Below are 13,850 nucleotides of genomic sequence, written 5' to 3'. Positions count from 1 at the left end.
TCAGGGCTCATGGGCTGTGGGAGAGGCTCTGCAGGGGTTTGGACAGGGCAGCTGAAATTTGATTTTAGTTTTGAAAGGCACACCTGGTTTCTGGACAGAGCAGTGGGAATGGACTTGGATGTGGCTCTGTGTGGGATCTGTGTGGGATTTTGAGATGGGAGTGCAGAGACCCCTCAGGGTGCCAGAGCAGTGACAGCTCCTCTGGGCAGCCTCTCCTGGAGAGCTCAGCTGTGTTACACTTCTCACCTGGAATCTTTTACTGAGCTATGATCTCTTAAAATGCTGATGTGTTATTCCTGTGAGCCATCCAGGTCCCACTAACCCAACCAGAACTGTAACTGTCCTGGAGAACAAACTGGAACCCATCCCCTCCCAGCTGCTGCTGGGTGTGAGCCAAGAACTGGAGCTGCCCCAGTTGGATGGTTTGTGGTGTTTCCCTGGGCCTGCACATTGTCCTGTGTGAAAGGGCTTTACTCTGGCACCTGCACACAGAGCCCTGGGCACTTTCACAGCCTTGGTTTGCTCTTTATACTGTCATTTCCTGGTGCTCAGCTTCACTTTGCTCACATCAGCTGAAATGAGAGAGTCACCAGAGCAGCTGGGGCTGCCCCTGGATCCCTGGCAGTGCCCCAGGCCAGGCTGGAGGGGGCTTGGAGCACCCTGGGATAGTGGAAGGTGTCCCTGCCCATGGCAGGGGTGCATGAGATGTTTTTTCAGGTCCCTTCCAACCCCAAATTCCATGAAAAGATCCCTGTGCTGCTGCAGCTCGTTGGGTGCATTGTGGCCCTTGGATTGTCCACCCCCAGATTCACTAAACTGCCTCAGCACCAGTCCTGGAATTGCATTCCAGTGCTGAAGGCAGCCAGGTGAGGCCCCACCTGGATCAGAAAAGCCTCTCCAAATGTCAGTCCCAGGTTTCAGCCTTGAACCCAGCCCTGCTCCCAGGCTGTGCCACCCTGCCCTGGCCAGGAGCTGCTGCCAGACCAGCTCAGCACTTTGCTCTGGTGATGGGGAGGAAGTGATTGCTGGCTTTGAGATCTCCCAGAGAGGTGACAGTCTGGCTTGGCTTGAAATTAAAGTTGGCCCACGATTTAATTAGGTGCAAGTACATTGCTGAGAGCAAAGGCAGTGCTGCCTCTGTCCTGCTTCATCCCTTTGGCAGCTCAGGTTCCTGCAAGAGGAGAATTTGGTTTGTTTAAAGGGAGGAAGGTCCTTGCAAAGGATGCAGTCCTCACTCTGTTCCTTTGCTGAGGGCCAGCCATAAGGAATGAGCTGGTGCTGCATGTCTAGACACTGTAAAAATAGCTGTCTCTTTGGGCATATTGGAGCTCAGGAACTGCTTTCATTATTAATTCCTTGCTAATCTGCCCCTGGTGCTGCTTGAGCTGGAGTTGGGCACTGCAGGACACCAGGAATATTTCAGGACTCAGGAACTCCACTGCAGGAACATGCCAGGGCTGAAGGAAACACAAACTGCAGCTCCTTAAATCCACTGCTCATAAACACTTCCTTCTGCTTGTTGTTTTTTAAAACTTCTGAATTCATGCCCTTGCTAAGAGAGGGTACAAACCCCTCTGGTCTACTTGGCACAACCTAAAAAATACCTAAAATTACACTGCAGCAGAATTAAAGTGCATTGGTTAATTAAAATATAATTAGGATATATATCTACAAGTTGAAATTCTTCCTCCTCTCAGGTACACAGTGGTTCTGCAGCAAACCAAAAGAAATAGCAGAGGACAGTGGCCACTGATGTGCTCTGCAGGAAAGGCCACTTGTGTCACTAGAGGGTCCCCAGGAGCTGGTGGTGACTTTGTGCATGTGAGAAAGTCCTGCAGAGGAGCTGCTTTACTCCTCACAAACAGGGATCTCCCAAAAATGATTTCCTGCCAAATACATGGAAACCAACCCAGCTGAGGGATGAGAACTGTTGAATGCAAGAGAAAACCTGAGTGTTTTATTCTCTTTTTATTTTTTCATTCATTCATTCAGTGAGGATCCTGCCAGGGCTGCAGCTCCTCCAGGCACAGCCCCAGAGGCTCCCCAGCCCCCTGTTACTGTGCAGTGAAATACTCATAAGAGTCCTAAATCCACTGTAATTCTTTATTGAAGAAAACATGTTACACCCTCAGGTGTTTAATTGCAGTCTGTTCCAAAGCAAAGTATATGTAAGCAAACCAGATTATTTTATTTTATTTTCTAATTTGTGTTTTAATTGATAACTTCTTGCACAAGTGAATGTGTGGTGCATCAACATGTGGGTGAACAGCAAAAGAGTAAAAGCAGTAAATAAAGAGAGGAGCAAAAGAGCAATAAACACTGAACTGGGCCAAGGGATGCAGTGCTAGGAATATTCTGATTAGAAGGAAACTCCTCCTTGCTGGCAGAGGGGGAAACTTCTCTCTGCCATGCTGAGAAGAGAGAATAAATTTAAAAAAAGAAAAACAAGATGCTTTATTACTTTAAATCTTATTCTGAGAACTGTAAAAACAGGTCTCAGAGGCAGCTTGTGGTTAGTGTTGGTTGCCCTTTACATGCACAGCATCTGCACTTATTTTCAGTTTCCTGTGCTCTTCTCACAGTACTTTGCAGAGTTAAGATTAGAGATGAGATAGGAAGTTGAAGTGCTGACAACAGGGTTGTGTTTCTGTCGAGGGCTGGAGGTGGTTCTGAGAATTCCCTGAGTGCTGCTGCTGCCAGGAGTGTCTGCTGAGTGCTCTGGGAATGGTCCTGGGGGCAGCAGCACTGGCAATTAGTAAATAAACTGAAGAGTTTTGTGCCCAGGAGTAAAATGGCTCATGGAACAGCCAGGGACAGTGTGCAGTGACTCCTCAGGGCTTTGGCTCTTGTCACCTTCTGAAGCCACTTGTGCCATTTTCTATTCCAGCCACAGAACCATGGAATGGGTTGGGTTGGAAGGGACCTCAAACCCCATCCAGTGCCACCCCTGCCATGGACATTGGACACCCAGTGTCCCCCCTGGCCTGGGGCACTGCCAGGCATCCAGGGGCAGCCACAGCTTCTCTGGGCACCTGTGCCAGGGCTTCACCTCCCTCCAGCAGGAATTCCATCCCTGTGTGTCCCTGTGAACCCACTCCCTGCTCCCTCCTGCTCTCCCCACTCCCATTCCTGCCCACCCCCAATTCCAGTCTCAGTGTGCCCAGCCCCAATGTCCCCCCCTGCCTGGGGCACTGCCAGGGATCCAGGGGCAGCCACAGCTTCTCTGGGCACCTGTGCCAGGGCTTCACCTCCCTCCAGCAGGAATTCCATCCCTGTGTGTCCCTGTGAACCCAGCCCCTTGCCCCTCCCCGCCGCTCTCCCGCCGTGTCACCGTGCCCCACAGCCATGAGTGCCCTGTGTGTCCCTGTGTGTCCCTGTGCCCAGGACATGTTTGACGTGATCCTGGACGAGAACCAGCTGGAGGACGCCTGCGAGCACCTGGCCGAGTACCTGGAGGCGTACTGGAGAGCCACGCACACGGCCAGCGCCACGCCCATCACGCCGCTGCTGGGCCGGGCCCTGGCGCCCCCCGCCCTCTCCCCGTACCCCATCTCGGGCCTGCAGGTAGGAACAGCGGGGCGCCGGGGGGGCTGCAGCCTGCCCGGGGCTGTGCTGGCACTCAGCCCTGCTTGCTGAGCCAGCAAGCTCCTCGCTCAACTCTGCTTTGCCCAGTTTTGCTGCAATTCCCCATAATCGGTTTCCTAGCCAGGAGTCAGCTCTGTTGTGATCCTTTCATAGCTTGGGTGGAAAAGCTTGTTCTTTGAGTGTGAATAAAAGACTTTTTTTTTTTTTTTTTTTAACCCATTGAAAAAAAATTGTGACCCTTTTTTTCCACAGGGATAGCTCAGACTCGGCTGAACTTTGACACTTCAATCGTGGCATGTAAATAGTCCTTAATGAGAAGTACGTGCTTTATTAAGTTTGAAAGCAGAAATGTTTGGGGCTGAGAACTGGGAATGCTTGAGGGGCTCAGGATTGCAGGGAGCTTTAAATCCTGCAAGTTTCAGTGTGTGGGGGACTCCAGGAGTGTCACTTGCTAATGTACGTCAGAAATAGAACTGAACAAATGACATTTAATGAATAATTCACCTGACAAATGTAACGTCTGCTCTGCTTGTGGAGAGCCTGGAAGCAGGTAACAGCTTTGGAGGAAATGACTCTTGTTTGGTGTTCTCAGTTAACCAGTTAGCAGCTGGTTTGGCTGTGAGTGAGCTGCACTTCCCTGAAGGTGCTTAATTCCTGCACTCACCTTTCTAAAGCCCTGCTTGGCTTTATTGGGACCAGCAAGTCACTGTCTCCTGAGTGGCTGAATGCACAAGCACTGTTCTGTTACTAATAATAACATGCACATGTAAACTGTTGTTTCCATTTTCCACTTGCCTTAAAATTTCAGTTTTCCATCCCTTCATGAACAATAAAATACCATCTGCAGAACTTTCACCTCTTCAGTTTCATTTTGAGAACTGGGTGTATCCACAGAATTTTTTTCAGGCATTTATTTCTCTCTGATCAATGGACACCAGCAATAACTGTGAAATGTTGCTCCATTTACTTAGGGAAAACTCACACTGAAGATGAAAATCACCCCTGTGCAGTGGGCTGGCTGAAGGTATGCATCACTTAATCCCCACTTCACCCGAATTCCAAAGGGTTTCGGTGGGATCAATGGTGCTGGTGCTCTGCAGAGGGGTAAATTTCTCCTGCAGTGATCCATGCCCAAGCAGAGGCTGCAGGTTTTCTGTGCCAGGAGGGTTCAGCCCTGGTGTTTTCCATGGGTTTCTCACAGTAAGGATTTCCAGCATCCCTGTTACCCACCTGGAGGTTTTATACTCGTTCAGACCTTTGAAGGATTTGCATCAGCTTTCACTGTGATGGTGTGTGTGGTAATTAAAAGGCACTCAGGCTAATTAAACTAGCAAAGGTGCTTGTGATATAGGAAGATTTTTATTCCTTCTGCCCTTGGTACCTTGGGGACTGAAAAGCAAAAGGCCAGAGGTTCATGTAGCACTGAGCCTGATCCAGGTGTGCTGGGACAGGCTGTCCCTGCCTCACCAAATGCAGATTTGGGAGACTCCCATTTTTACCTGGCTGTGGCCTGGACTTTGGTTTAGTGAGAACTGCAAGTTCTGACTGGACTCCTGACTCATGAAGCTGTGAGGGTGATGTTGTGTGGCACAGACCCAGAGCAGTCACAGAGGGCACAGGTGGCACTGCTGCCTCTGCCACACCTGATCCTTGGGAACTGCCTTCCTTAAAGGAAAGGATGCTGAGCTGAGGGGGAAGAGCAAATTTGATCTTGGAGCAGAAAAATATTTATTGCTCTGAGCAGCTGTGGCTGCCCCATCCCTGGAAGCGCCCCAGGCCAGGTTGGAAAGGCTTGGAGCAGCCTGGGACAGTGGAAGGGGTCCCTACCCATGGAAGGGAAGGAATTAGGTGATCCTAAATTTCCTTTCCAACCCAAACAATCCTAGGATTCTCTAACTCCTTGGAACCAGTTGTATTCCTCTGTGACTGGTTAGCTGTGAACACAGTCTGGCCTAATTTCAGTGCATGCATTCAAATCCTACAGCTCAGGTTTTGGGGAGATGTTCCTGAGGCTCCAGGGGATTGGGGTTTGAAGCCCATTCCTGCAGGCAGTCATTCCAATCACAGCAGGATCAAAAGGGACATCAGGCCCAGGTGTGTCCCCTGACAGGAGCTCAGCAGCAGCACTGGGATGGGCACAGCCCAGGGAAGCAGCAGCTTCCAGGAAAGCAGCAAAGCAGAGAGAGTCAATTACCACAGGGAAGGCAGAGGGTGAGCACAGAGTTAAAGCTACAGTTGATGAGGGATTATACATCCAAAGTGTCAGATAAACACAAGGATAATTCATCATGGAATCAGGGAAGCCCAGAATGGTTTGGGTTGGGCTGGAGCTTAGAGCCCCTCCCTGGCAGGGACAGCTCCCAGTGCCCCAGGCTGCTCCAGCCTGGCCTTGGGCACTGCCAGGGCTGCCCACCCTCCCAGCAGGAATTCCATCCCAATATCCCAATATCCAGCCCTGCCTCTGGCAGTGCAGCCATTCCCTGTGTCCTGTCCCTCCATCCCTTGTCCCCAGCCCCTCTCCAGCTCTCCTGGAGCCCCTTCAGGCTCTGGAATGTTCTGGATCCTTCCCTCCTCCAGGGGAAGATCCCCAGCTCTCCCAGCCTGCCTTTAATTTCTGAAGCACTTTGCCATAATCCCACTAACACTTGGTGCTCCGAGGAGAACTGGGGATGCCCTGGCTGGAGTTCTGCCAGTATCTGGGGTGAGTTTCATTCAGGACCCTTCTCCTGGAGTTCTGCTGGCAGCACCAACCTGGAGCTGTAACCACACACCCCCTGCTCCATCCCTGCCCCAGCCACACCAGCCTTGGATATAAATTATTCAGGAAAACAGTCGCCAGGCAGAGGCTGTAGCAGCAGCAGGAAGGTTTCATATCCCAGGCAGCAGGGGCTGGAGTTTCAGCACTCAAGTTTGTCCTGAGAGATGGGTGCTGATACTCCTGAGAGGTTTAATGTGTGGTGAAATCAAACTAAATATTTATTTTAGGCTATTTCTTCATTGTGCCGTTAACTGGCAAAAAAACGTGAACAAATTTTGTTCATGTGACAAATGACGGGCATTGTCATGATGGGAACTTGAGGAGAGCAAAGGTTTCTAATTAATAAATTATCCTAGGAAGGGATTTTCTGTCAACATATGTAAATAGCGTGTTTCAGTTGAAAGCATTTCTTCTCTAATGATTTTAGAGATGCTCTGCTGAGCAGCCCATCATTGGTCCGGCCTTAGGAAGGGCTTTAAATAAGGCTTAAGATCAACCCGAACAAACATCTTCAGATGTTCCGAAACGGCCTCCGAGCCGTTCCCTAAGCAGAGCAGCAGCGCGAACGTTCTGTTCCTGATCAGAGAAAAGTGATAAATGCTGACTACATCAGCTCACTTTTCACGCTGGGTGTGCTCCTGCAGAGCCGGGCAGGGCTGCGCGGGCAGCCCGGCTCGGGGGTCGCCGCTAACGCTGATCTCTGGCCCCGCAGAGCCAGCGCGGGAGGCACGGCGCCCACTCCGCCGACAGCTCGCCCCTGGAGCGGCGCGCCGATGAGAACTGCCCCGGCGACAGGGCTCGCAGGAGCAGGAACCGCCTGTCCTCGGGCTCCCAGCACAGCCGAGAGCACTATCCCCTGGTGGAAGAGGAGTTCTCGCAGCCCTACCCGGACTCGTACAAACCGCACCGCGCCCGCGGCTCCCCCGGCGCGCACGGCCACGACTCGCGGCACCGCCTCTGACAGCGCAGCCTGGGATCCCGCTGGGATCGAGGAACCTTCCCGGGCAGCGACACGGGTGTCACCGGGCAGCGACACGTGTGTGACCGGGGCAGTGGCACCGCCCTGCCACACTTGTCTGACCGGGCAGCGACACGTGTGTGACCGGGCAGGGACACCACCCTGCCACACGTGTGTGACCGGGCAGTGACACGTGTGTGACGGGCAGTGACACGTGTGTGATGGGCAGGGACACCACCCTGCCACACATGTCTGACCGGGCAGTGACACGTGTGTGACTGGGGCAGTGACACGGGTGTGACCGGGCAGGGACACGTGTGTGACCAGGCAGTGACACATGTGTGACCGGGCAGTGACACGTGTGTGACGGGCAGTGACACGGGTGTGACCGGGCAGGGACACGTGTGTGACCAGGCAGTGACACATGTGTGACCGGGCAGTGACACGTGTGTGACTGGGGCAGTGACACGTGTCTGACCGGGCAGTGACACGGGTGTGACCGGGCAGTGACACGTGTGTGACCGGGCAGTGACACCGCCCTGCCACACTTGTCTGACCGGGCAGTGACACGTGTGTGATGGGCAGTGACACGTGTGTGACCGGGCAGTGACACGTGTGTGACCAAGCAGTGACACGCGTGTGACCGGGGCAGTGACACCGCCCTGCTGCACAGGTGTGACCGGACAAGTGACCAGCCCGGCCCTTCCTGACCAATTCTGCCATTACTTGGGGTTTAATACAATATTTCATTCTGCCCAGTCTCTTTTTGGGGTTTAATACAATATTTCATTCTGCCCAATCTCTTTTTGGGGTTTAATACATTTCAGTTCTGCCCAATCTGTTCTTGGGATTATTTTGGGGTTTAGTACAACATTTCAGTTCTGCCCAATCTGTTCTTGGGATTATTTTGGGGTTTAGTACAACATTTCATTCTACCCAGTCTGTTTTTGGGATTATTTTGGGGTTTAATACAGCATTTGCATTTTTAGCCATATTTTTTTTTTTCTCATCCTTAGGTATTAGAACACATCCGTTTGTAATTTTTGGGTACTTATCAAGGCACTTATAAAATAATTTCCTGTGCTGGAAATTCCAAATGACCAGTTCCAGTTGGAACCAATTTATAAACCAATTCCTGTTGGAATTTGGGTGAATTGACTGGAAAGTCGACGTGAGCGTGTTGGGAAAAAAAAAAAAAAAACAAACAAATACAAAGAGAAATCTGAAAATTACAAACCACTGAAAGTTAGCTCCAGTATTTGTTTGCTGGGAGCTCAATTTCCACTTCAGGTTAGAATAAAAAGATTTATTCTAACAATTCCTTTCCAGAATGGCTTTTTCAGACAAACCAAATGTAAACTCTCGAGAGTGCCAAATATCCCAAATTATTGCAGCACTTACAAAACACTTTCCAGATTGAAATTATTTTTAGCCCTGGCATGAATGTTGCAGCCAATTGATTCTTGAGTTCAGCCAGTCCTGACAGTTTTGTTGGGAGCAGCAGGGAGGAACTGACAGGAGACAGGAAACAGGGACAGGAAAAGGAACAAATTCCATCCTTTGTGTGCTTGGAGCTTGGGAATAGTTGTTGCTTTTTTTCCCACTCTTTTACCTGAGTACAGCTAGAAGTCCCAAAATGGAACAGGAGTATAGAGACATCAGGTTTTTCTCCCATTTTTTAAAAGGAAGACAATGCCCTCCTCTGACCCAGTACTCCCAGTACTCCCAGTTCCACCTGCCCAGAGCCACTCTGAATGTCTGACAGTTCCAGCAGTGCACAAGAACTCTCCAGAAGATCCATCCCAGCCCTGAAACCCGAGGGGAAGGGAGAGGGCTTGAACAGTGATGGACATTTCAAACAACATCTCGCTCAGAACTGCAATAAAAAGGGAAAACCAGACAAAAATCTGCTCCCAGGGAAGTCAAAGAGCTGATCCCAAGCTTTGGATTCCAAGAGCTATGATAAATCCTTGGAGATACTGCTGCCTTACTTCCTGCCAATCATTGCTTTCACCTACTGAGTCTTGAGTTCCTTCCAAGAGATGAATTTCTGTGGTTGGACCTCCTTGTGTTTTAACACCATCAGTGAAGCCTTAGATCCCATGGGATTGAAAATTGACCACTGACACCTTCCAGCAGAGCCTCCTGAAATTCCTCACCCTGGAATTGACACAGTCATGCTGAACATGCATTTGTTTATGCAGGTTCATGTCACAACTTCTTTTTTTTTTTTCCCAAAATAAGGATCATTAATTTTTTTATTTGCTTGTTTTCCTCCCAAAGCCTGCTGAACCCAGGCTTTGAAAGCATGTAGCACTAAAGGAATATCTGGAATATTCTGCTTTCTTCTGCTTCCTAGACCAGTTTGGCAAAGACCACTGGTGTTTCCAGACTGGTTCTCCTCTTGAAGTTACTGGGAAAAGCAATCCATGTCTTTGTGGGACTCTCAAACCCACACCCATCTCCAGCAGCATTAAAAGGTGGCAGACACCTGATTAATTAATCATTGTAATGACCCCAGCACTGCTGGATGGAGCAGTTAGCAAGGAAAATATGGAAATGTGTGCATGCATGGATTCCCAGAGCTCCTGGGACCTGCAGCTCCTCCAGGATTCTGTGCTGCAGCACAGTGCAGCATCCTCCAGAAGTTCTCCAGCCCTTTTCCCATGTGCAGCACAGTGCAGCATCCTCCAGAAGTTCTCCAGCCCTTTTTCCAGGTACAGCACAGTGCAGCATCCTCCAGAAGTTCTCCAGCCCTTTTCCCATGTGCAGCACAGTGCAGCATCCTCCAGGAAGTTCTCCAGCCCTTTTCCCATGTGCAGCACAGTGGAACATCCTCCAGAAGTTCTCCAGCCCTTTTCCCATGTGCAGCATCCTCCAGGAAGTTCTCCAGCCCTTTTCCCATGTGCAGCACAGTGGAACATCCTCCAGAAGTTCTCCAGCCCTTTTCCCATGTGCAGCATCCTCCAGGAAGTTCTCCAGCCCTTTTCCCATGTGCAGCATCCTGCAGGAAGTTCTCCAGCCCTTTTTCCAGGTACAGCACACACCTGCATGAGAAAGGAGGTGACCCCTTCTCCTCTGAGCTTCCCCTGCTGGAGCACTGCAGTCCTGATTTCAGGGGAGCTGTAGAAATCTGAGCAGCAGCTGCTTCTCTCTCTCCTGCATTGATTAGGGAGAAGCTCAGTCACTGCTTGAGGACATTTGCACATTTTCTGGAGCCTTGTTTTCAAGTCTTCCATGTCACCCCAGGCCAGGGAAGGATCCCCAGGCACCACACAAAGTCTGCACAATCCATCACCTGAACGTCTCAAGTGCCAAAACCACTTGGGTTTGCCAAAACCAAACTTGTGAGGGAATTCAGGGATGGCCTGAGCTCCTTCATTCCGTGGGGTTGAGCTGCCTTTCCATTGTAATAAAAGGAACCAGGGCCCTGCAGCTCTCCCTCCTTGCTGGGGTGTTTAATTCTTATTGAAAAGAGAATTCTTTAAGTACAAATACACCAAGCATGCTGGGAGACTCTTCATTTATTGCAGATACTGTGGGCAGTGTTTGCTTGAGAAAGGGATTTCTGTTGAGGACACTGAGCAGTGAGAGCTGTGCTGGGGTAATTCCTGGTGGGATTCCAGCTCTGCTGAGGTTTAGTTGGAGCTGTGCACTTCAGTGTTCCTGACTGAAAGAATCCAGCCTCATTCTCCAGCCCTCACATCATTTCTTGTTACTAAAATGATACTAAAAACCAGAGCTCTGCTCTGAGCTCTGGCAGAGACAGAGGGTTTAGAAATGTTTATAAAACAGGGATTTTCTGAAGTTTTGTTCTTATCCCAGTTTCTCATTTGGATCCTTTGGATTAACAAGGATTTAACCAATCAAGGTGATAACAACAATCTCTAAAGAGAGCATTTAGCACATCCTTATGTCTGGAAATCAATTATTTTAATTGTTAACCTTTGAATTTCAAACACTTTCTCCCTGGAGTTGTGTTTAACATGTACAGATCCTTTTCCTGATGCCAAACCTTTTTCCCATGGGGTGTGCAACTCACAGCTGCTGATATTTGTAACTCCAGTTTGATGCCAAATCTTCTGAATTCAGTTTGGTCTCAACACCACAGAATTCCCTGGAGCATCCAGGCTCTGCTCTCTTTACTGACTTCACCATTCTAAAATAATATTATTCTTCCTGTTGTTCACAGCACACTGATTCGGGTAAGTCAGGGGTTCTGACACTCCTTTTCCTTCAATAATCCATTAAATATGTCCTCTGCTGTATTTTCTTTCACAAGTACTTCTAAAACTGGTCTTTGATCCCACTATCCTGATTTTTTTTTTTTTTTAAGGCAAAATAATTGGAGACTACTCCTGACAAGGTCAGATGCTTATTTTATAAAATGCCATTTATACAAACCCGGGTTTGCTCCTAAAAATGTGCATTTTAAAATCAAGTTCTGCTAGCCCTGTTGGTGGCAGTCCAGGTTTGGATCCATGGGATTCTGCTGCCTTGTGTTTTGCTGGAGTTGCCTCTCATTCCCTCAAATATTAGTCCTGCAAAGGCTGCAGGAGCCTGTAATGCAGCCAAGCTTAACTCTGGGGAAATGGGGTTAAAATGATCTTGAAAGAGAGTGTGGTGTCATTTCAAAAGGCATTTGGTGAGGTTATTACCAAGCCCAGTTTATTTTAGATAAAATAAAAGGTGTATCTTTAAAAAAAGCAGAAATTTTAATAAAGTTGCAAAATATGTGTAAGGAATGAACTCAGAAAGAGGTGAAACTGCTATTTAGGAGTGAGATTTCAGATTTCTTTCATTGTGTGTGGAATCCACTCAAGAAGTCAGGAGGAATATTGTGATCAAATCCACCCAGAGAATGTGGGGAGGAGGTGGAAATCATTGCAATGTTACCAATGTCACTCCTCTGAAGCTGGGAGCAGCCTTGGCTTGGTCTCAGGATGATTGATGGACCTGCCTGGGGAATTTGGGAAACCAAATCCCTTGGCAGTGACACCAACTCCTGCCCTGTCCAAGAGCAAGCTCTGCCCAGGAATGGCACCTGCTGATCATCCCCTGCCTTCTCAATACTGCCTGAAAAGCAAATGAACTGGGACATCCCTGTGTTCAGTCTGCTCTGCAGCAGGGAATCCACAGAGCTCAAAACTCTCCTGCCAACGGTGGGAAAACGCAGCAAGGGAAAAGAAGCACATTTGTAATAGCACAAATTTACAGTAATTCCACTCCTGCATCTGGCATCGTGTTTTTTGGAACCCAGGGGGAGATTTCTGATCCAGCATCAGTGGATTTATTGCATTTTTGATCTGTTTACTCGCTGCCTGATACTTAAGCAGTTGATTTTGGCATTTTGCACATGGGATTGATTTTTCAATAACTTGTATCCCCTTTCATCTTAATTAATTAATGACAACAAAAAGAACCTTTTTTTCAAATCACAAAGCCCACTGCATTTCATTTCTGCTGATTTCCTCCTGGAAGCTGAAATGACATTAAGAACTTTCATTTTGGCCAATGTGTAGATCTGGGATGTGACTGGTGAATCCACCAGCAGCCCAAGGTCGGGAATGAAACTCTCCCAGGAAATATTTGTGGGGATGCAGAGCTTGGATGGGGAAGAGTCCCAGCACCCAAAATTCCCAAGAATGCAAAGCTGAAGGGAGGTGGGGTTAAGGAATGTGTGTTTGGGGATGGGTTCTCCTGGTTGATTCCCTCCTGGTGCAGATTTTGTGTACCCAGAGCGGGGAGAAGGTTGGGATCAGCCAGCCCAGCTGCAAACTCCACACCTTGGGCTTCTCACATCCCAGGAAATCTCTGTTTCTCAGCCCAGACTGGTTCCCAGGGAGAGCCTGGCAGTGCTGCCTCACTGGGAGCCAGTTCAGAGCCACACTGGTGAAGACATTACTGCCTTTACTGGGACAGGGCCACCCCAAATTTGTGTTTTCTGCTGATTTTCCCTTTGTTTTGCCCTCTAGACCCTGTGTGTGTAGCACCTGACCAGGCATGTGGGTACCATATACTATGCAATGTGTACAGTGGTGCATGCTCTGCTCTCCCTCTGCTTTTAGTGGCTTTCAAAGAAAACTACAAAAATTGGAAAAAAGAAAAAAAAAAAAAAAAAAAAAAAAAAAGATAAAAAAAAAGTGGTGTTATTTTTGTGACCAGGATCATGCAGACTGCATGCCCATAGTATCCTCATTTCTATGGATTCGTTTTCTGGAATTTAGATGTACAAAGATGAACTGCATTACAATAACTTTTCTACAATAAATGAAGAAAACTACCAAGTGTTTAAAAGTCCGTCCAGTCTCTTTGTGTCCTTGGGAAAATGCTTGAGAGAGTTGGGAGAAACCCTGAGTCCTGTGGCATTTTTGCTGTTTGCCAATAGTTTTTGGCAGCAGCCTCACGTGTTACATTTTTAGGCAAATTTAATGAGGTTCTGAAGAAGGAGATGAATCTGCTCTGCGAAATAAATGATGTTTATTTTTGTAACGAGCTTAAATAGCTGTGACCCAGAAGTACCAAAATACAGCTAATTCCTGCTGATCC

At 48.7% G+C, this 13,850-nt stretch overlaps 1 protein-coding gene across 5 annotated transcripts in view; it reads left to right on the top strand.

Moving 5' to 3' along the window:
* Positions 1–7,304, top strand: part of CACNB4 (calcium voltage-gated channel auxiliary subunit beta 4) — a gene marked incomplete at its 3' end in the record, with an annotated part of 40,481 nt that extends 33,177 nt beyond the window's left edge. The window contains exons 12-14 of one of the 5 annotated variants that reach the window (XR_013774837.1): positions 3,385–3,564; positions 3,838–3,903; positions 7,056–7,188. Coding sequence is in view for 3 of the 5 variants with exons in the window: in XM_079310541.1 (XP_079166667.1) it covers positions 3,385–3,564; positions 7,056–7,304 (429 nt within the window). Of the gene's footprint in view, positions 1–3,384; positions 3,565–3,837; positions 4,435–4,556; positions 4,610–7,055 lie in introns of those variants that run through there. The other 4 variants (XR_013774838.1, XM_079310542.1, XM_079310541.1 and 1 more) reach the window with 4 other exon arrangements.
* Between the last annotated feature and the right edge of the window lie 6,546 nt (positions 7,305–13,850).

The sequence above is a fragment of the Erithacus rubecula genome (assembly GCF_903797595.1).
Source record: "Erithacus rubecula genome assembly, chromosome: 8".
Lineage (NCBI taxonomy): Eukaryota > Metazoa > Chordata > Aves > Passeriformes > Muscicapidae > Erithacus > Erithacus rubecula.
The sequence above is the reverse complement of the archived record's forward strand: the minus strand, read 5'-3'. Positions and strand labels throughout refer to the sequence as shown.